This window comes from Pipistrellus hanaki (genome assembly GCF_964339955.1).
Source record: "Pipistrellus hanaki genome assembly, chromosome: 10".
In the NCBI taxonomy this organism is placed as follows: domain Eukaryota; kingdom Metazoa; phylum Chordata; class Mammalia; order Chiroptera; family Vespertilionidae; genus Pipistrellus; species Pipistrellus hanaki.
Genome location: NC_140512.1, coordinates 21,537,176 through 21,562,056, shown reverse-complemented (window position 1 = coordinate 21,562,056; position 24,881 = coordinate 21,537,176). Strand labels below are relative to the sequence as shown.

At 34.6% G+C, this 24,881-nt stretch overlaps 1 protein-coding gene across 3 annotated transcripts in view; it reads left to right on the top strand.

Moving 5' to 3' along the window:
- The window catches only part of CACNA2D1 (calcium voltage-gated channel auxiliary subunit alpha2delta 1), a 333,502-nt gene extending 322,292 nt beyond the window's left edge, over positions 1 to 11,210 (top strand). For all 3 annotated transcript variants that reach the window (XM_084897069.1, XM_084897071.1, XM_084897070.1), the window contains one exon: positions 7,087 to 11,210. In XM_084897069.1, coding sequence (XP_084753195.1) covers positions 7,087 to 7,203 — 117 coding nt within the window. In that variant the 3' untranslated portion in view covers positions 7,204 to 11,210. The remainder of the gene's footprint in view (positions 1 to 7,086) is intronic.
- Positions 11,211 to 24,881: the final 13,671 nt, after the last annotated feature.

Genomic DNA, 24,881 nt, shown 5'->3' with positions numbered 1-24,881 from the left:
AGTGTAACCAAATAGATGTTTTAAGGCCTGAGTTTGTGTTCGGGGTGACACTTATAGTTTTGCAGTTTCTTTGCTGAGGGCCTTGATTCACCATGATTATTATTACTAGAGCAACTTTGGTTGTGTTTGTTCTTTCATCATAATTGTCCAGGTAGTCATTGATTAGGAAACCACTAGATGGAGATATGGCCATTACTATGGATGGAGTGAGCTTACCCGAGGGATATTCAGGAAACAACTGCATTTGTCCTGGGATAATAAAATGGGTTTTCACCGAGAAAAAAAAAAAAAAAATCCAAGTGAAGAAACCCATCTGGTTTAAATACCAAAATTAAATTCTCTCTCTGTATGAACATTTTAAAAAATATATCATTTGTCCCTTACCCTGGCTGGTGTGATTCAGTTGGTTAAGCATCGTCCCATGCTCCAGAAGTCATCGGTTCTATTCCCAGTCAGGGCACTTTCTCTGGTGTAGGGGGCATGCATGATGCAGCCAATCAATTTCTCTACCTAAAAAAAAACACACAAAATAATTGATTCCTTAAAGATGATTACAAAGATAAGCATAACATTTTCTATAGGTGTTCCTATTTAGAATCATAATAGAAATGAGCAAACTACAGCTTAAGGGTAAAAAATTATAGGTGAAGAATAGTATAAGTTACTTCCATCAATCACAGATTTTTTTTTTTTTTAGATAAAATTTATAGGCTACCATTTACAGGCAAATATGCATATCAACTTCCTTTTGAATAGGTCACTTCTAGTTTTAACTTAAAACCTTTAGGCAGCCAAAACCGGTTTGGCTCAGTGGGTAGAGTGTCGGTCTGTGGACTGAAAGGTCCCAGGTTCGATTCCGGTCAAGGGCATGTACCTTGGTTGTGGGCACATCCCCAGTGGGGGGTGTGCAGGAGGCAGCTGGTTGATGTTTCTCTCTCAATCCCTTACCCCTCTCTAAAATAAAATTTAAAAATCCATAACAATAAGGAATTAATATTTTTTACCTAAGACCCCCCCCCCATTTTTTTTCTTTCTTAGCATAACTGTAAATTTACTAAGAAAATGAATATCACCATGAACCCCAATATTTAGGAGCAATAAAGGTTAAAATCTAAGCTTCAGTGTTAGTCTTAATGTAAGTAGGAATCTGTGTGAATTAGATTTTGCTCACAGAAAAGCTGGGCCAGAGGTGTCACCTTCTAATGGTGACCTCTCTGTAGACATTTGAATAGTGACTCTCTCTAAGGCTAGGACCCTTACACCCTGTGGAGTCCAAAAGGATATAGATGATAGGTATCTGACTATGAAGCCCATGCCATGAAGGCTTTATTAAAACACAAGTATTTAAATTCAAATGAGATCTTTGAAAAGACAAGCAAAAAAGGAAAAAAATTATAGCCACTAGACTTATAAGAAATGTTAAAGACTCTTCTTTAAGTGCAGGTTAAACTGTGTTAATTAGTAACAGGAAATCATATGAAACTATAAATGTCATTGATAAAGGAAAATGCTTAGTTAAGATTAATATTATAATGGTGGTTGATTAATAATCACATATATCTAATATGATTATTTAAGAGTTAATCCTGGTGTATGAGACAGATTATGGTCATATGGTTTGGCTTCTTAACAGTATGACTGTGGGCAAATGGCTTATTTTTTGAAACTTGCATTCTGTGTAAAATCTGGACACAATACCTACTTCATTGGCATCCATGAGAAACAATTGAGATAATTTATGTGATTTGCACAGTGCTTTGCAAATTTGCTCCCAAAATAGATCTTCATCCAAAAAAGTGGTGAAATAACTAGAATATAATTATTACACAAGATAAAATATGTAAATTGTGATATAAAAAAATGTGGAGAGAGGGTAAAAATGTAAAGCTTTAGGATGTATTAAAACTTAAAATGGCCGAAACTGGTTTGGCTCAGTGGATAGAACGTCGGTTTGTGGACTGAAAGGTCCCAAGTTCAATTCCGGTCAAGGGCATGTACATTGGTTGCGGGCACATCCCCTGTAGGGGGTGTGCATGAGGCAGCTGGTCCATGATTCTCTCTCATCGACGTTTCTAGCTCTCTATCCCTATCCCTTCCTCTCTGTGGAAAATCAATAAAAAATATTAAAAAAAAAAAAAAAAAAACAACTTAAAATGTTATCACCTTAAGATACAGTGTTAAAAGATGTTTTATGTAAGCCTTTGGTAACCACAAAGCAAAAATATACTGTGTACCCAAAGATAAAGGGAAAAGGATTTAAACAGACCACTACAGGAACACATCAAATTGGAAAGGAAGAGAGTAAGAGAAGTAAAGGTAACAAAGGAATTTGAAAACAGCCAGAAAACGATTATCATAATATCTATCAATAATTATTCTAAATGTAAATGAAATAAAGTTTCCAATTTAAAGACATAAATTGGCAGAATGGATTTTTTTTAAATGACAAAATTATAAGCTGTGCACAAGAGATATACTTCAGTTTTAAGGTACACACAGATTTATTGTGAAGGAATGAAAACAGATATCCTATGCTTTTCTTAAACAAAATGGACTTTCAGACAGAAATAGTTAATAAAAAGCCCAGGTATATTGGTTGGAGCATTGTCCCATGCACCAAAAAGTTGGGGATTTGTTTCCCAGTTGTGGTGCATATAGTAGGCAAATGATTGATATTTCTCTCTTACATCAATGTTCTCCCCACTTCTATTCCCCACCCCATCGCTCTAAACATATCCTTGGGTGAAGATTTTAAAAAATCTGTAATAAGAAACAAAATCATTATATAATGATAAAGGAATCATTTAAAAAGAGGATAACCTTTATAAAATATTTATGCATAAACATAAAGCACCTAAACATATCAATTAAATATTAACAGACAAAAAGGGAGAAATAGATAGCAATCTACATATATAAAAGCCTAAGCAACCATCTGACCATTCAACCAATCGCCTGATAGTTATGATGTGCAACGACCACCAAGGGGGAGACACTCCAACCATTAGAGGAGAGAGCCCGATTCCTCATAGAATCGGTCATGTGTTAGTTTGCTGCGGGGACACCGATGGCCCCGAATCTGCTTCACCCGCAACCTGGATCCAGGGAGGTCCCTTGGCCTAGCCTGCAGGGGTTGGGCTGAAACCGGCTCTCCGACATCCCCCAAAAGGTCCCAGATTGTGAGAGGTCACAGGCCAGGCCGAGAGACCCCACTGGTACACGAATCCATACACTGCGGGCCTCTAGTTCAATAATATTAGGGGACATTAATTCCCTACTTTCATCAAGGGATATAACATCTAGATAGAAAATCAATGAGGAAACTTTGGAACTAAGTGACAAGTTAGACAGAAGAACATAAAAGATATTAACATTCCACCCCAAAGCAGCAGAATAAACATTCTTCTAAACTGCACGGGGAACATTCCCCACAATAGGACATATTCCATGCCATAAAAGACTTAATAAATGTAAGATGATTATGATATCAAATTATATCAAGCATCCTTTGACCGCAAGTGTATGACAATAGAAATCAATTACATGAAGAAAACTGGAAAATTTATAAACGTGTGGAGATTAAGCGACATGCTCTTAAATAATCTTCATTCAAAGAAGAAATCAAAAAATAAATGGAAGTAAAACATACCAAAACTATGGGAAATAGCAAAGTACTTCTAAAGGGAAAGTTCATGGTGATAAATACCTATACTAACAATTTTGAAAATCTCAAATAACCTAAATCTATACCTCTACGATGTTTTTTAAAAAAGAACTAATCACAATGGTATTAGCAGTCAGGGAATAACAAAGATCATAGCAGAAATAAATTAGAGACTAAAAAGATAATAGAAAAGATAAATGAAACAAAAGATAATTAAAATATTCAAACCATTAGCTGGCCTTCCCAAGACAAAAAGAGAACTCATAAAATTAGAAATGAGAAAGATGTTAAAATTTATATCAAATAAGTACAAAGGATCAAAAAAATTACCATGAATGATTATATGCCAACAACTTTGGACAATAGAAGAAATGGACAAATTTCTAGGAACAAACACCCTCTCAAGGCTGAATCATGAATAAATATAAAATTTAAGCAAACCAATGACTAATAAATCAATTGAATCACTTATCAAAAACCTCTCAACAAAGAGAAGTCCAGAACAAGATGGTTACACTGATGAATCCTCCCAGACACTTAAAAAAGAATATCAATTCTCCTCAAATCTTTTAAAATGTTAAAGAGGAGGGACAAGTCTAAACTCGTTTTACAAGGCCAAGCTTGGCATGGTATCCAAACCAGATGAGACTACAAAAAGAAAAGGCTGATATTCTTGATGAACATAGATGTAAACATTCTCAACAACAAAGTAAATGAAAAGGATCATATTAAAATGAAAAGGATCATATACCATGATTAAATGAGATTTATTCCAGCAATGTAAGGATGGTTTAACATCTGCAAATAAATCAATATATTACATTGACAAACTGAATGATAAAGATTATGTGATAATTTCAACACATGCACATTTACCAAATTTAACATGCAGGTTTATTTCCCTGCAGATTTAAAAGCATTTCAGTAATTTTTCATATTGGGAATATTAACAGGGTCAGATGATATGATGATGGCTTTGGATTATAAAAACAGTAACACAGGAACAAGGGAGGAGAACACCCTTCCTTATTCTTGGTGTCAGCTAGGTGGCATGTTATGGCAGCTTTCCTTCGTGATGTAACAGTGTCATGGAGAAAATCAGAGGCAACAAGAATGTGTTCAGTTGAAGATAGCAACTTGGCTTCCTGGTGAAGCCAGTGCAGTCCCAGCCGGGTATAACAAACTAGGTCTGTAATGAGGCTAGAATTAAAGATGACAGGGTCCTTTACTTTATCCAGTTCAGCAAAGAAATCTTTTTGTTCTTTGGAAAGCTAGCAGCTCAGCTCAGTTCCAAAGTTCTGTTTGGTAAAACTCTAAACAAAGACAGTATGGAAGGAACATTCCTCAACATAATAATAGTCACACATGACAAGTCCACAGCTAATATCTATTCAGTGGTAAAAACGTAAAAGCTTTGCCTCTAAGATCTGGGATAAGACAGAGATGTCTACTCTCACCGCTATTATTCAAGATAGTACTGGAAGTTCTAGACAGAACAATTCAGCAATAAATAATAAATAAGAGGCATCCAACTTGGAAAGGAAGAAGTAAAACTATCTTTATTTGCATATGACATGGTCTTATATATAGAAAGCCCTAAAACTCACTACAAAACTGATAGAATTTATAAATTTAATGAAAGTGCAAGATACAAAGTCAATATACAAAAATCAGTTGCATTTCTAAGCAGTAATATTGAACTATTAGAGAAATTAAGAAACTAATTCCATTTACAATTGCACCAAAATGAATACAATACCCAAGGATAAATGTCACCATGAAGGTGCAAGACCTGTATACTGAAAAGAAAAAGAAAAATACAATATGTACAACATAAACCACAAAAATCTCAAAGATCCAGAATAAAAGTGAAGGCATCACACTTCATGATTTCAAACTATATCATAAAACTACAGTAATCAAAATAGTCTAGTACTGTCATAAAAAAAAGACACAAAATAATGGAACAGAATAGGGAGCCACAACTCTATGCATATATGGTGAACTAATTTATGTCAAAGGAGCAAAGAATTTAAAGCTACAGGGCTGGATTAAAACCTAGGGAGACAGTATAAATAAAAAAGAAAATAGGAGTGAAAAATAACCCCTGGAATAATCGAACATGGAAAAATCCTAAAGAGAACAAGCTGAACAGGTTAAGATGAACCACAAGCAAGTGTAGAGGAAAGATGCCTGAGAAAATAATTCGAGAGAATATTTGCTGTACTTTGTCAAATGCTCCTGAAAAGTCAAATAGGATGAGGACTGAGAATTGATCATTTTTTTAACTATCTCTTTGGATTTAGGGCCTATCTTTTAAAAGTGAAATTTCCCTTAATTGATTCTTTTTCCTCAAAAATTCTGTTAAACAGACAGACAAAAGCGTTCTACCTCACAATACAATTCAAAAAAGAAATTGTATTTTTTTACTGGGTAGCAATCATTGTATTAAGCCCTAGTGAGCAAAGAGTCAATGTTCTATTCTCTGGGAGTTCAGAGTTTTTGTGTAAATATTCTGAATAGAATATTTAATTAATTACCTTTGTATTCACATACTTACAGAACATTATTTTTATTATTGGAAGATCAAACTTGGATTAGTAAATTCTTAAATGATGTTTAGAAAAATAATTAGATATGAGGGTTTTCTATTCAACATATTAAAAGTAATTAAATGATATAGAAAATATTATAGAATACAGAACCTTGGAATAAAAGATAAATAATCATTTTGTATTTCTAGAGAACGTAAGGAACCACAGCTAGACATTGGGTAACCCAAATGAGTATATGCATTACCCACATTCATGATTTTCTAAACAAAACTTGATAGCTTAGCTCCTTTAGTATGCCCTTTCATTTATGGTTCAAATAAGTTTTTATTTTAATTCTTGATGGAGGTCCAGATGCTACATGTGCAGTGTGGGATGTTCACCTTTGAAACTAGATGTAAGGATATGAAAAAGAGAAGTTCACTTCTCAAATTTATTTATTTTACCAGTCCCAAAATTTGCCTAATTGAGCATAATTGCTAAAAGCATAATTCATGGCAATTGTAAAACATGCTGTTAAATTTTATTTTTATTTATTGTATTTATGAATATATGGGAACACTTATTCATATGAGAGGGTTTTTTTTTAATTAGAAATTAGTACATAACTGAAAATAGCATTCACTATTAAAATATTTTCTTTCATCATCATCAGAAACTACAAAAAAAATTATAAAGCATTCTAAATGGTACTAGGGGAAATTTCTTTATCCTAAATCACTGAACAATAAAATCTGGGAGAATGTAATTTATTTGGACTCAAAGAAATTTTATAAGGTGAGTTCAGAAGTGGACTAAACCCAGGTGCTCTGAAAGACGTCTTACTAAATATTTTTCAGGATTTTTTTCCCCCCCTGTTCTTTCCAACAGGAGGATTATACCGACTGTGGTGGCGCCTCTGGATTAAATGCCTCCCTGTGGTCCATCGTTGGAATCCAGTTTGTACTTCTTTGGCTTTTATCTGGCATCAGACACTGCCAGTTGTGACCTCCCAAAACCAAATCTGCATAATTAAAACTCCAGACCCTGCCAACAGGAGTCCTCCACTGCATTCACATAGGGTCGACCTCGGATCAGGAGAACATTAGCAGGGCCCCTAACATGGCATAAGTCTCTAAGGCACAGACTCCTAAGGCGCCCACTGGCTGCATGTCGGGGTGCCAGATCCTGAAACTTGTCCAAATGTTGCATCATCCATGTATACCATCAAAGCAAAATTCTGTACGTGCTTTCCTGGAGAATTTGAAAGTTTGCTGTTGTTGGTGATTACTCGTACAAGGGCTCCCCACACAACTGTTTCTGACTCACACAAATTGTCTTGATTTTGACCTGGAATTTGACTTGCTTCAATCCTTGTTCTTTTACCAAGAACACCTCTAGGGGGGTTAAATATAAGGGTTTTTTTTTTTTGTTTTTGTTTTTTCCTTTACTTATTCTTCTGTTGACCATGATTTCCTGCTTTGAGTAGTTATTATTGAAATATGTATATAGTGAGAGAATTAATATTGATGTAATCTGTTGAAATAGAAGAATGGCTAATTTTCTATTAAAAAAAAAAATCGCCGTGAATAAAATGCCTTATGAAGAATGGCTTCTCTGCCAAAAATGTAACACAGATGATGACTAGTAAGTTTTGGTGGGGTAATAAATTGGTTGTTTGAAAATAATAAGTTATTATACTAAAGGTGCTTGAGGGTAAAATTTGAATATTTGACGTACTTCCTCATAAATGTAAGCCCTTACTAATTGCTTCAGTGTACTGTTCCTTTGTTCACAGTGGAGTTATGTAGTGCTAGCCAGATATTTCACAGTGCTCTAAGAAAAGCTTGTCGGGGGGAGGGGAAGATGTTTTTTTCTTGTGATAACTTTGGTTACCAAGGGTATTTTGCATGATGCTGCTGCTATTTTAACTTTGTTTTTCTCTTAACTGTATAGTCCATTGAGCAGTTACCTAAGTGACATAATCGTTATGTAAGAATCTGAACCTTGCGGTGTAATGCACCTAAGTCATCTTTAAAAACATTGTTAAACTATCGATACTCTGAATATACTGTGCAATGTAAATGCTGAATGGCTGGGTTAGACAAATGGTGAAATGGGAATTAACGGATTTTATACAGATTTGTGCTTTTGCCTGAAAACCTATGTACAGATATTTTAAGTACATAAATCAGATTTGACACATTTATTTTTTGAAAAGTACATATATGTTCTCAATGAAGATTCATCCTAGGTTTCCTCTTTGTTCGTTTGAATAGCAGCACCTACAATCCAAAAGTGTCTGCTGCTGCTGCTGCTGCTGCTGCTTTGTCCCTCCATTTTCAATGGTCTGAAATTGGCCAAAATTTCCCATGCAGATTGATGAGGGTTTTACAAGAATCTGAACAAACAGGAAACCTTGAATCTATATGTATGCACATGAATACTTGATTATGGATGCACATGAATACTTGATTATGGATAATCAAAATTGTTTTATACAGCCTCATTGGTGAAAATCGTTAGTGTAGTAAATCAAATATTCCATTATAGAAGGATATGGAAGCCAGATATTACGTATACTTTTAAAAGTTATTTTCAAGAGTAAACAGTATTTGAAGAAAGGGTGAAAACTGAATGTGTAACTCTAGTTGTAGTGAGTAATTCTGGTGAAGGTCGGGAGTATACAGATATTTTTTATGGTAAAATGCATTTGTTCTTTTTTGAACATGCCAAATATTGGTGTGTGTGTGTGCTGGAAATTTTCTTATATATCCTTTTAAAGTCAAAATCTTATAAACATTATCCAGCATGCTTTAATATGCTCAACGTAGCAAAGATATAACAAATTCTTTAACATAGCTTAAAGGGTATATTTGTTTTGTCTTTAGCTTTGCATACATTTGTAATCTCCTACCACCAATATACCCTAGGTACTATTCGTGTACATTTCCTTATTTAAAATATTTTTTTAATTTAAAAATGGGATTGGGAAATGGATTCACTTTGCCAACTATTGTTCTAAGAGTTAACATCAGTTACCATTTCTAATGCATTGTGATTTTGTAGTCTCATTTGTAACTGGTATTGACATTTTAGAAAACACCAAAGTGTTTAAAAACAAAAAGTGGAATTTCTCACTCTAGAAATGTTTAAATCATGTTGTTAATTAAATATTTAAAACTTATTGTTAACTTTTGCTAGACTATTTTAAATGAAGAAAGTGTTGGGAGGGGATATCAAAATATAAAATTGTTAGTTTGTGTATATAAGCAACACATTAAAACAATGGAATTGCTTCCAGCATACAACAGACTACCTTAAAATTATCTTTAAAATCTATTAAATATATTTTCATGACTAATGTCACGAAATAGTATGTATTCATTATTGCTGTATTAATGACAGTTAAACGTGGCATCTCTTGGCAGGATCCTATTTGATTTTATTTGCCATCAAAATATATTTAATGCATGAGTCTTGCTGTGATCCTTTATTTTCTACTGTACAAGATAATAATATATTATGACAGCCACATACGTGATTATAAATTGGGTAAGAATGTGCTCTGACTAAAAATTGTTCTGAATCCTAATACTTGTCTTTATGCCTTTTGCATACATACTTTTCTGTAAGACAATAACACTCATCCCATCAAATGTGTATCTTTAATTTTGGATTTTTCTCTGAGTTCTAATTTTTGTAAAAAACTTAAATTATAGCCTATTAAATATATTGAGTTTCAAAGACTGAGCAGTACAAGAGATCAAGAAAAGAGCTTTCAAATTCTTCATTTGTGCTATACTCATGCAGCTTAAATTCGTTTGTCATTAAAACAAATTCAAATAACTCTTGCATTGGTGTGGAGTAACAGGAATAAATTTTGCATTAATGGTTTTCTTCATTTGAACAACCAGCATTACTGCCAAACACCAATCGTGGTCCATATTTGTAACAGGTTTTTAATATGACATAGCAAGTTTGACTGAAGAGATTTTGAGGTCCTGGACCTGTAAGATTTTAGTATGATCTTTTTTCATGTTTCTAATGCTTGAAGCATTATTGCTTAACTTGGAAAACAAAAACATAAAAAAACGGAACAGTGTTGCTGCCATTTGTAAGTTTTCTTATAATATTCCTTTTATTAACTTTAAAACTGGCCTTACTGGACTCAAATAGGCAGTATCCCTTTTTAAGTGACCTTTCCAACCCAAGTGTTACTTGCTTATTTGATGCTCTCTTGTATTTCCCATCTCATTTAAATCTTCCTCTCCACCAAAGCGGAAATTCTATGTCTTAATTTAAAACTCTAAACTATTCCATTGATCATGGTAGTTGACATTAAAATGTCTAGAGATACAGAGTTTGTTCCAGTGAAACAAATGTAATGACTTTATTTTTTTTTAAAGTGTAGAATAGAATGATGATTTCACTTGCCCACAATTTCAAATACCTTATTGTTATCGGAATGTTGTTCTGCTCAAAGCAGAATGTTAATATTGCTAATAATCCGTGTGCATTTGTGTAAAGAGCAAATCCATATAACTAATGTATCAAGTGTTGGAAAAAATCCAGAATTTCAAAAACTTAGACAACCCTTACCAATAGTTTCATGTACTTTGTTTATACAGCTCACGTAATTCACTCGGAGAAATGCCTCTGAGACTAATGGGATACTGTCTTGTATAGATGCCAATTGAGTTTACAGTGTGACCTGACAAAGCTCTCTTTTTTGTTGTGCTGTATGATTGTTGGATCATGCTTTTTAAGATGTTTTTATTAAAATGCTCAGTGTGCATCCATGCAAAAGGCCAAGTGGCTTTGTGAACAAAAGATCTTTTCTCCCATTTATTATGTTCTCTTGACACTTTTGTGGAAATTAAGTAGCCTGATGAAAACATTTTGTAAAAATTTGTATAATACTGTTATAAAAATATTTATAATCCCAGAAAATGTTGTGTTAAATCTTGTGCAAAAACAGTATATTCAGAATAAAAGTTTATCATTTAAAGTCACGACAGTCTGGATTATTTAATTACTTAGAATACAGTTGAAAGAGACGATGGTTTCTATCATAAATATGTTTTAAGAAAGCTGCCTTCCTGTGGAAATAATTCTAGATTTTGGAAGCAAAAGCTGAGATTGCAAAGTACTTCTACAAAACCTCAAGTCACAAATAAACAAATGAACTTGCAACTCCTTCATGTAACTCTGACCCTTCTCACGTGCACTTTTGTCATCAAGGCATTTAGAAATTTAGTAAGTCAGACTTCTGATTTCTTTAGAAAACAAACAAACAAAACAAAATACAAAAAAATTCTAGGCAAAAAATGTTAAACCTGGATAATAGTTTGAATGAAACTTGTTAAAATATCTGAACTATGCATACCTTTCATTACATCTAATATTTAAATATTTCTGCTAGCTATTTTATGCCAGCTAAGACAATGAAGTTTATAAAGAGTTTAAAACACACACACACACACACACACACACACACACACGGTTCCTTTTACATTGAAACCAGCTTACAATCTGCCACCCTATGCTCATTTAATAATCAAGTAAGAAGCCTGATATTATGTGGAACCCAGTATAATGTAAGCCACTTTTCTTTCTGGGGACTTCCATGTGAAAGCAAAAAATACCTACATGTGAGAGGAATGTGGTATGTAGGTACCCTAATTGGTGGTTACTAGAAAATTTGACTCTTTAGTTTCTGATCAAGGCATTTTAACAGGAAAACCCCTACCTCAAAGTGTAAGGTAGATAACATTTGTTTTTGGAACATCTGGCTCCATTCTGGACCAATGTATCACCTCCATCAATCCTCTTCCCTCATTTCCTCTATCAATCATCTTGGTGCTCCCCACCCCACCCCCTGTCTCTTCCTTGGGGACTTCGTTTCATCAGTTCTCTCTTAAGCATGTCCAGTCCTCCCTTTCTGCAGGCTCACTTCTCTCTGCCTGCAAACACATTCAGGACACCTCTTTCTAAAACAGCAAACTCAAACAACCACCGCTGCCCATTAGCCCTGTTACTAGTTAGACACCGAGAATTAAAATACCCTTTGTATATAGCTACAGACACATTTTGGTAGTCTCTTTGCAATATACTCAACTAAGCCTTAGAAGTTTAGGTTAGAAAGTCATATAGTTATGATGCAACATCTAGATACCTATGATCAAAACTGAGGCACTTATTCTACTATTTTCCAGGAGGGTGGACTGTGGTTCACATCTAAGTCCCTTCCAGAAATTACCTTGGGGTGAAGGAAGCTGCTCTGTGCCTCTATGGTGATAGATGGGGAGGTTACAAAAACTTAGAGCACTTGTCTTAACTCAGTAGGAGTCATCCCTGCTCCAGAGCTTCCGACAAGGTGGATTAAGAACTCTGTTACAATTGTCTGACACAATCTTCTTCCTCTGTACAATCCTGCTCCTTTTCTTTTCTGATAAGTATTATTCCTAAGAACACTGTGATGAACCACTTCTATACATGTCTCCATTTTAGAGTCTCCTTCCCATAGAACCCAACTCTATAGTTGTGTAGGAAAACAACTCTTACTGCAACGGACCCTCTACCACCTCAAGTTCCCTCCCTTCCACTGAAATGGTTCCATCCCCCACCCCAACACAGTAAATGGCAGTATTATCCACAGAGCTCTCAAGCCAAAATCCCAGGAATCTCTATAATTTATGATCTTTTCCTATTTGAGCAGGGCCAAGCAATTTGACTTCTTGTCTGTGGACTTCTCCATTGGTTCTCATTGTCTTCACATAATCCAAAAAGATTATAGAATCTTTTTTTGCACATAATTCATAATTGCACCATATCATTCCCCATGGTTGGATTCCAAGACATGTTATTTTAAGATATTCAATACACACATACAATAATGAAGTAAATGTTATATAAAGTAATTTTTTTTCTAAATATCAAAGTTTTTGTTACTTATCTGAATGGCTCTAATTCAAAAATAAGCAGTCTAGATTCTGCCAAAAGTTCATTCCAGAAGCATATTGTGGGTGATTATTTTCAGTACATGACCTTACCCCTGTCATGAATCTGCTTACTGGTTAATTTCTTTTAACCCTTTGCACTCCGAACCATTCTGGACATTGGCTACCAGCTACTCGACGCTACTTTGCGGCGGAAACGTGCGTTGAATTAACTCAATTCCCCGTAATCACTAATAAACTGCAATGTCCCCCCTGAAAGGGGACATCCGAGTGATATGCTAGAATTCCGATGTCCCCTGAGAGGTGACAGCGGAGTGCAAAGGGTTAAAATTCACACATACATAGAAAAATACATATTTGACTCTTAATCTCTTCTTGTTCATCCCTTTCCATTCTTAGTGGTGACTAAATGGGAAATGATTTCTCAAGTTTCACTAGCATTGTTAAAATGTGGTGTGCAAAACTATGAGACATGGGCCTCTATGTGTGATCTAATACCAAGCATTTCCCTGGATAAAATGGACATTCATAGAATGAATTAGGTTACTATACATCCTTTAACATGACATGACAGTTTAACGAAGGTCATAAAATATAAACTCAATTTTAAATTTAAAATCATGAATAAGTATATAATTTTTAAGCCATTCTATTAACAGCAGCAGGGTTATAAGATATGTGAAAAAATCAGGTTGTTTCGTTTACTTTAATATAGACATGAGAAAGCATGTGTTAAAGTTTACTAGAACTTAGCCATGTTCATTTCAAAAGCTCATACTTTAAAAGTTAATAAAATATGTTATATTCTCTCAATCTAGTTTTTTTTTTAAAAAAAAAAAAAAAAAAAAAAAAAAAGCCATATTAATGGTGAAGCTTCCCCTTGCCTGAACAAGAAAATAGCTGCCAATTTCTGTCATTTCCTACTCTGCATTTGGGGTGCAGAAAATGTGAGCCCCTTGGAAATAAGCATGACAATGGTTGCAAAATATTGAAATGGCACAGATCTTCCATGTCAGGAACATCCTAGTATGTAGTTCTGATATAGACCAGTGGACAGGAGGCAGTTAAAACAATAGCCAACTAGAGAGGTTTCAGCCATTCTGTTACTTACGCCCAAAGAACTCTAAATGAAACAACTGAACAAAAGTTAGCCAGGATTCCAGACACATGAGGATACCATTTTCTAAGTAACTGGTGTCAGAAGAGGGGCTGGATTGGCAAGAGAAATAATGAGTTCATTAGACAAGGCTGAGTTTTATATGCCTATGGGAAAGCAATGTGTAGAGTAGCTATAGAATATGTGTGTATCACAGCAAGAAAACTCTAGATTTGCAGTTAATATACAGTATAAATAGCACTTGAAATCATAAGTTTAGATGTGGTAGGCCAAAAAGTAAAAAAGTTAGAAATAAACGTGTACTTAGCCTAATGAATCTTTTGATCCCTCATCTCTCTTTTATACCAATTTTATTTAAATTTCTTATAGACTAGAGGCTTGGTGCATGAAATTCATGCACAGGAGGGAGTGTGCCTCTCAGACTGGCTTGCAATGACGCCAGTGTCCCATGCCCTGGCCTCTAGTCAGGGGCCCTCCCTCTGCATGGTTGGGGCATGGGACATGGTTCCTGTCACCAGGGGCAACCGCCCCTCCCTCCACAGCTGGGCATGGGATGTTGGGCTCACAGTCTCCAGGGCAATGCTGCCAGCATGCCCCCACCACCACTATGGGCAATGACATCTTTGTTGCAGAGTGACTGTTAATTTGCATATTATTGCTTTATTAGATAGGATTTTTAAAGGATATACCAGATATTTTTAAGAAAGGTATTGATTTGCCTGTGTTTGCCCAAATAATGTCTTGCTTCTTGGTAAGTTTTTTAACAAAACTATGTCTGTTTTAGACCATGTTTAAAATTAGGTCTAATTAAGTAGAAATTTTCTCACTTTCCTATGAAGGAATTGAATGTTTCACACTTAGATGGCAGAGCATGAAAACTAGCATCCAAAAAGGGAAGTAGAAGAGGTGGGGAGGGTGGGTAAAAGAAAGGGAAAAAAGGTTCATTTTAATCATTCTCCTATATAGATTTTCTTGCGTCTAACAGTTAAATATAATTTCTCCATCTTCTGTACTCCCATAGCTGTTAATTTTTTAAATTAATATTGTATATTTATGTATCTGTATCTTCCTGCCCTGATAAATCATACACTTTTTCAAGACAAAGACCAGTTACCTTTGTAATCCAACTGTAATACCAAAGTTGAAAATTCTGATCTATTTGTCCCATAGATCTAGTAAAAACAAACCTAAAATATATATTTTATTTGTGTAAAAGGGTGATCTTAAAGCACCTTTTTCTCATATATTTAGGTGTATCTCAATGTAAGGTGTATATCAATCAAATCTGATACTGGGGAAAAAAGTATTCTGGCTTAAGGTTATAGGAGTCAGATAATACCTATAGTCTGCCTCACTCTTTTTGAGATTACACTGAAATAACTGGAATGAATTACAAAGAAGGATAAAAGTATAACATTGAGTAGAACAGGAATAAGGAAATGAACATGACTGACCAACGAGAAAGATCATTGCTGAATAGAGAAGATGCAACCTAAATATCATACACTATAACAAAAAAAGATAGTACATTTTTAGAGAGAAGCTCTGAGAAGCGCTCATCTCAGAATCAGAAGATATGATTAAGTGTGGAAATGGAAAGGAGAACTAAAATTCAGTGAAAGTGTAATATGAAATAATTGTTGTTAAACACCCATTTTACCTTTACTAGTCCTGAACAAACAAATCACAAACATCCACATTCGTTCCCAAGCAAATTTAATGATAGTTTCACAGGACCATGTGACCAGTTATGACCAAGGAACTATCAGAGAAAGTGACGTGTGTCCCTTTTTTGAGCAGATCATTTAACTGTTACAACCACTCCAGATCTCCTTCCATAAATCTCAGACCAGCAACATGCCATACTGGCCACACCCAGTGTCAGCCTAAGTCCAGAGTGGAGACATGAACAAAGACTCCAGGCTCTACTGTTGTTCAAGTCATACATTTGTTGGTTTGTTTGTTAACAAAACCTAGTCTACTCTTATTTTGCCTGTCCTCTTAGCCAGAATATTTTGCAGAAAATGGGAAAACCCAACCTTTTAGTGTAGTCATTTGTACCCCAGAATTAAGTTCCCATAATTCCAGAATTTGGAGGTTTCTATAAAACATAGAAAAAGATGATGAAAAGGAGGAAACAGATTTGATATGAGACACTTTTTAGAATGAAAGAGCTCACCAAAGCCTCTCACTTTAAATTTTAAAAGGCTTGCACTTAGACATATTTTTAAATAAACTTCAGAACAATACAATGGGGAAACTTTATTAAAAATGTCTAAAGACATTTTTATTTTAAAGTCAATCAAAAGACAATGAGAAAGTGAGTGTCATGAGAAGCTGTGTAATGTAGTTATGTAAGCACATGAGGTCTGGAGGCAAGAGCCACAATATATTGTAGTAACCATGTGCTTTGGACAATTTATTTAATTTGTGTCTCAGTTACCTCAGCTATAAAATGAAGATTATAATAGTTTCCTTTGTGGTTAATAAGACCTTAAAGTATTCAAACAATACCTAGAGCTAAATAATTATTAAGGAACTATGGCTAAAATAATTTTTAGAGTTACCAGGAACGACCCTGAATCTGAAAAGTCTATAGGGCAAAGAACTCAATTTATAATATGCTTTAAATGACTGCAGTTACAAAATGAACACAATGAAAAGTGTCCATTTTTCTTCATAATTGAAATTTATTTTTAGTTTCTGAATCCCAATTTGTAGTTTGTAGTAGAAATCTGGCCAAATAAACAACCTAACATTACCTCTTTAAGGACTAGAAAAAGAAAAACAAATATAGCCCAAAGTCAGCAGATACTTAGGGTGCTAAAAAGGGTCTCCCAGGGACTCTTGTCTTCTCTTGCTTCTCTTGTTGACAAAAGGAATGAGTGGGAATAGAAAGTACCTAGGAGTGCAATTCTGCTTCAAGTGCTGCTCTCTCTCCTTCTGGCCTAAGATATTGGCCACCGTCTCCAATAAACAATTGTGTTACCTGAGGGAATAATTTATTGTCTCTGCTTTCATAAAAATGCAGCATTTGTTCTGAAGTGAAGTTTGGCAGTTCTCCTGTCGATTTGGATACCACTTTAGTCCTTGTTGCTGGTACCTGATTCTCTGAACTCAGCTGTCTCCCCATATGGCCTGGACTATCCTTCCAAAGTGTCAGCCACATACATGGCCCTTTTCCCCTACTTCCACTGTGAACCTTTGGCAAGCTCACTGGCTCTATAACCGCAACCTCATTTTGCATCCAACTCAGAAATGTCCTGATCTTCTCCATGATGCTGACAGCCAAGGATCTCTATTTCCAATAAGCTGCAACTGGCTTTTGCATATGGCACACATCATAAAGGATATGTAAATAAAGAGGGTGGCTGCAGTATGAAGATTCTAACTAGATTTAGAGATGAAAGAAATTAGAGTGCTCTATCACAGAATCACTGGAGTGTGTGGGAGAAAAAGATGAGTTTTCAAAAGAATAAAATTAGACTAACCTACACTTTAAGCATTTCTGTTGAGAAAAATTAAAAAACATTCATTTTAGACTCAACTTTTTCAAAGATCTCTATCCCATTGCTCAATTACATATGAAGGTGAAATTGTTCAGTCCAGTATTTAGACAAGTGACATACCCACTATTTGAATGAGAGCAAGAGCTCAGCCCTTCAATGGGATCAGATACATGGAGAATGTAATCTCAGGCTCTGCTTTTAGCTTTAAGTATGAGTGTCTGGGATTCACATATAATGTCAATTGAATATAGTTTCCATTGCTTAAAAAATAGTTTGATGTTTTATAATTTTTAAATTTTAGTCTAACTGTATTTGATAATAAAACATTGAGAAATACAACATTTGCTATTAGCTGTTGCAGGCCAACTATAGAATATCTCTTTAAGTCTTTGGTGACTGAAGTATTAACTGTATAATGTGATGTGCATGTCTAGAATAGTTCCTTAATATACAGAAATGTAATTTTTTAAGAATGGCTTTTTTTAAGCCCCTGTATGTGGATTGATTAGTTTTAATCACTAGATTATTCCTAAAATATAAAATTCTAATTATCAATGACAATTTTTTAAAAAGATCTATTGCTTGTTCCTTGATGATTTAAAGAGAAAAAAAATAATGTTATGACATATGAAACATTACTAAGCGGTACTTTAAGTCACATTTTTGCTATTTTATTTGAAGATCCTTCCAGTCTTAGAGTGTGAAAAAGAATTTGTATTTGTAATTTGTTTTGAAGCACAGTTGTGGAGACATTAATGAAAGAAAATTTATTTCTTTGAAAAAATTAAGACATCATCATTTCTCATTATCTGATATTTTCTTATAATACCTAAATTCAAGGATATGTGGAATGAAATGTGATCGAGAGTCTATATACGTTACATATTATATTACCAATGTCTAGCTTCAATAAAAACTTCATCCAGCTTCTGTGCCATGTGGTATATGAGTTAAACTCACTTTAATTGACTCCAGCTGTTACTTACTACGTGGAATAATAAATCATGATCTTTTCAGCATTGTCTAAAAGGAGATATGTGTACAAAGGGAGAAAAATGTGTAAAAATATAAATAATCACCAATCTATATTTGTTGAGTGTGCCAAGCCCAAATGTAGGGAAAGAGGGAGATTCTAGAATATGGCAAAGTAAATAATAAAATAAGTTAAAGACATTCAGTCATAATGCAAAGAACAGATGTCTAGAAGTCAGTACACCTGGTTTCAGGCTCTGGCTTTGCCACTTACTACCCATGTGAGTGATTAAAGTGTGAATTATGCTTGCTCCTTCGAGCTCAGGTAAGGGAAAGAGAGAGGGAACAATTTGCCAAATTTGAATAGGCTGATAAGTGAGGCAGGGAGATAATAGAACATCTACCAGAGAGATCCTACAGAGAGAACCCTGGCCAAAGAAAATTGATATACCCAAGGCTATTTTAGGCCACAATCACCCATGGGTGTCCATGTAGTGATAGAATGTCAGCCAAAAAGAGGAGAAGCAGATTGTATTTTATAGCCAAATAAGATCAGTGCTTCTCAAACTGACTGCACCGTTGTGGGGCCCACCTCAGACTCATGAAATCAGGTATCTAGGGTTGAAATGCAGACATGTATGGTTGAAATACAGACATGTAAAAATATTTATAGCTCCCTGGGTAATTTTAATGTGTTGTCAAGGTTGATAACTAGTGCCTTACATGAAAGTTTTGCCCTTGAAGTGGCAGGTCACAAGCCATTGGACTGGGGCTCAGTCCCTTCAGTATGAAGGGTGGGTGGGGAGAGCTATTACTCCAAAATCAAGACGTGTGACTGGTGGAACCAAGTGGAGAGTAGCTCACTAATATAGCTGGTAACATTTAAGACGACGACTACACTTAGCCCTTAGTACTAAAGAAAGACCAGAGAGTAGAGGGAACAGATGACAAGAGTAGCTTCAGAACCTCAATCAGCATCTGAAATTGCTTAGGATAAAGACAGCAAATCAAATGATGTTTGATAAAACCAGGGAATAAACAAAAGGCAGATGCTATCTCTGCCTTGGTTACCTCACCAGCAAAATGAGTTTGAAAAATCATTCCTCTGAATACTTCATGCCCACATCAGTTATCCTCTCTACTTCACAGCCTTCTCTCAAGGCATTGCTCTTACAGTAATACTCCATTGTCTTCGGTACTTCAAAAGTCTGCAATATACCTCTTTTACGCAAAAAAAAAAAAAATTGCAAATCTACCTACTAAAGTTATTATGACACTTCAGCACAAGAGTGACTTTGAATGGTACTATGTAAGTAATACAATGAAAAAGAAAAAGAATTGTGCTTTAAAATGGAAAGAAGAGTAAAATTATAATTTTTGATGAAATTGTACTATCTAAACCCGGATATTAAAACACTAAATTACATAGTAAAGTGGTAGATGCAATATTAATATACAATAGTAGGAGTCTGCTTAGATACAAATAATAAGTTAAAAATAGGAATAAAAAGATTAATAGTTAGCCCTGGCTTGTTGCTCATTAGTTAGAGCACTGGCCTGCGACAGCAGGGTTGCAGGTTTGATTCCAGGTCAAGGACACGTACATAGATTTCAGATCACTGGGTCCTGGTGGAGGCATGTGCAGGAGGCAATTAATCAATGCTTCTCTCTCTCTCTCCCCCCTTTTCTCTCTTTTCCACTCTCTCTAAAAATCAATGGAAAAATATCCTCAGATGAGGATGAAGGAAAAAAGATTAATAGAAAACATGGAAAAGTAAATAAATGCTACTAAGAAACTTTTAAATTAATAAATGGAAAAATTTTCTTTGAGCTTTGGTAGAAACTTTATAATAAAGATATGTTACAACTAAATTAATTTTTTAATTGACAAAAGAAATACAATAGGAATTTATTTTCAAAATTAAACACCTTAACTTTAAAATTTATAAGAAAAATAATATGTGTAACAATATTACTTTTTTCATAAGGCAAGATATAAAAAACTTTAACAATATACATGCTCAAATTCACTAATCATCTGAGAGACGGGAATCAATATGACAATGAGGTACCATCTTCACCTGTCAGAATGGCTATCATCAACAAATCAACAAAGACAAGTGCTGGTGAGGATACAGAGAAAAAGGAACTCTCTTGCACTGCTGGTGGGAATGCAATGTGGAGTTTGCTCAAAAAACTAAAAATGGAACTCCCATTTGACCCAGTAATCTCCTTTCTAGGAATATATCACAAGTAAACCAAAACACCAATCAAAAAGGATATATGCACCCCTGTGTTCATAACAGCACAATTTACAATAGCTAAGATTGGGAAACAGCCTAGGTGTCCATCCACAGATGAGTGGATTAGAAAACTGTGGTTACATCTACACAATGGACTACTACACTGCTGTAAAAGAGAAGGAATTCTTACCATGTGTGACAGCATGGATGGAACTGGAGAACATTATGCTAAGCAAAATAAGTCAGTCAGAGAAAGATAAATATCACTTGATCTCACTCATTTGTGGAATATATTGAACAACATAAATTGATGAGCAAAAATAGAGCCCGAGTCATTGAAGCAAGGAACAGACTGTCCAACCTATGAGGGGGTAAGAGATCAACCAAAGGACTTGTATGCATGAATATGAGCAAAACCAATGGACACAGACTAGGGGGCGCTGGAGGGCATGAGCTGGGGGTGGGAACAGCAGGGGAGAGGTTAACGGGTGAGGGGGGGGAGACATACGTAATACTTTAAGCAATAAAGAATTTTAATACTAATAATTTGGTTGTGTAGAAAAGAACACCAAGGAAAAGGACAGACTGTGAAAAAATATGGGATTTTTGTCTAGTTAGAAATTATCTTCTGGATGAAGATATTGACTAGTAGTGATCCAATCATAGATAAATGACAAATAGAAGTCTGGCTATGTAGTTTGATTCTGGACTTCTTTCTCCATTTCCTTTTTAGAAATTCACATATTAAAACTAGGCTTACAATCAATTTGAAATAGGGGGCATTTATAACACTCATCAACTTGACTTCCCTTATGAACCCTGATATAACATTACACTTTCTTAAAATACAGCATAACACTTGGCACTGTTCTGATCTGACCAACATTTTCCATTTTTGACTTTTTATTGAGGCCTCCATTCCACTGCCCAAATCTTACCCCTGCCTTGGCCTTTTTGCTCCCATCCATCAGTTTTTTAAATACTAATACATTTCCTATCTTTAGATCCTAAGACAAACAGTAATGCTTCAATCCATTCTATTTAACTGCAACTAAAACTACTAAGCATTTTTATATTTGCTGCTATAAAGAACAAACACAGTCCATTTTCCTATCATGCCAATTCAACAAACCTTGATGAAGTCATTTTATTAGATCTTAATTTCCTTATCACATTATAAAATAATTATGACATGTTGTATTAGAAAATAATCTGATTTCAGAGTTTTAAAAAATTATAAGCATGTGAAGAGTTAACTGCGTGCTATGTGCTATGTGGATTTATTTCATACTTTCAGGTCTATTATTAATTTATTAAACATTGAATAGTTTATAGTTTCATAATTCACTGGTATTATCTTAGATGTATGGTATATTCATGAGCTTTGGGGGAAAGACATTAGAATAGCAGTATTTTAAGCCAGAAAATGAAAACACATATATTTTTCTTTTGCTAAAAACATATATCTAGTTGACATTATTTTTTTCTGATGTTCATTTATATGGTTGAGACACAAGTAGCCTTTTTAAGACTGATGTGACATGGTACTACATTTTAGTTCGAATTTTTGTTTTGCTGTGAGTGCAAATTGCATTTATCTTAACACAGGATTTAAGCAAAGCTTAAGCTTCACAAAAAGGTTCTTTTTATATTTTACAGTTTATCTACATCATTATTGATAGTTATAGCAGAGAAAATACATTAAACTTTCCTCTCCTCTGAGGAAACTGGCAGTCCATACTATTCATTTAGAAAGGATAGATTTTTGTTCACCTGGAGCATAGAATTTGGCTAGAGGCCACTGAAACAGTTTGAAAAATGATCTCTAAAACGTTTAAATTAACAAAGCAACTGTAGTATATGTATTCATTTTTGTTTCAGAAATGGTTCATTTTATACCCTTTGACCACTGTGGTTAATTTATCACTGAAGTTCATTTTTAATACATTTTAGGAAAGGCATGTTGTTTGAACTAAATTATAGAAATAGCATTCAAGTCACCTGAAAAGTTTGCTTTATTTTTTACACATTCTGGAATAATATTTTTGGCCACCAGTTTATCTGGAGATGGAATAATTTTAATTTTAACTTCTTCACTAGAGATTTATTTCATGACCAGTATGAAGAATGCAAAGAAAAGGAGGGGATCTTAGGCCAAGAGGAGAAGCCAAGAGGTGAAAGGGGATGGGGGAGGAGGTGAAAGAGAAGTGACCTAGTCAGTTACTGCTGTTGATGAGATTAAACAAAGGATATATAAGACAGCAAACCATTTACCATAATGAGTATGATTGCAATTAAGTGTTAAGGACAGAAACCATCCTTGATGAATTAAGCAGGAATTTGGATGAAGGTATTAGAGCATGTTATGTTACTAGTGTAGCTAAAGCGTTTCCAGTGAATAATTATAGAAAGATAAAGTTATCAGAAAAGTAGCATTTATGTTTTATTTCTTGAAATAAAATGTATTTTACATTTGAATTGAACAATAAATTTGTGGGATTAAAATAGCCTCTAAAGACTTATGAGGAAAATTAAATGCAATTGTCACTAATTTGTATATGAAATTGACATATCTTTTAATTTTCTAATTTGCAATAGAAAAATCTTATATAATCTTAGTAGCCTCACAATGACAACAGTAAGTATCTGAATTATTTGTCATAACCACACATTATTCAATTATCGCTGCTTCAAACAGGTTTTCTTAGAACTACTGATTTATTATTGATAATTTTGGAAACATTTCAAAATAAGCCACTAACTCAATGAAAGAAATTGTATTTCATTAGAAGAGAATTAACTAGAAGTGTATCAAACATGAAATTAACCTATCATCCACAACTCTGTTCAGAAATAAAATTCTGGGAGCGTGAGAGATTTATGTCCCCTTTGGTAGCATCTGCCATGTGATACAAAGCCTTGAGCTGTGGAAATGACTTTTTAATTGCAGTTATTATAGAAAAATTTGACAGTGTTTAAAACTCCATGGTTTTCAAGGCTGATGATTAAATGCACTTATTATCTCTTAGAAAAGTAGTTTGTTCTCAAATTTGGATATGGATCCTCTATAGTCCATAAATAAGTTACTAAGGAGTTAATATTCTGTAAAGTGTAAATTTCCCCATTCTAATATCAATAAGAACATAGAAACAGTTGCTATGGCATATAGAACATTTATTTCTCATGTTTACAAATCACCTCAGAGCATCATAAAAATTATATAACAAACCAGAAGCATTCTCAGAAATATGTGTATATTGATAGAAAATTCTATAAGTTTAAAGGATATATTACATATTCCACAAACCAAGGAAACTACTCAAATAACTTTCTAAACAAAAAATACATAATTAGAAATTAAAATGTTGAATTATGCTAGCCACCACTAACACATAGCAATTTCTACATGATTAGGTCCATGCTCTAGCATCATTTTGGTAGAGTTGATGATTTTTTTCAGGGGGAATTATTATGTCTAACTTGATTTTTATCTCATTTTGCCTTTTTTTTACAAGGCAAACGTTCCATCTTCTATAAATTGCTTAATACTGGATAAGAGTAGGAGTACTAGGGTTTACTACCATAGTTATTTATGGTATTTGTCATTAATTAATGCTTAGTTGTGTAATGAAATCAGAGAATGTTTTGGATAGTAGTATTAGAGGCCCAGGGGACTGATCAGGCCTAAGCCGGCAGTTGGACATCCCTCTTACAATCCAGAATCCCTTGCTCCTTACCGCTCAGCTCCCTGGCTCCCACCACATTGGCTGCACTTGCCAGCTGTGAACCCAGCTTCTGGCTGAGTGGCATTCCCCCTATGTGAACGCACTGACCAACAGGGGGCAGCGCCTGCATTGAGCATCTGCCCCCTGATGGTCAGTGT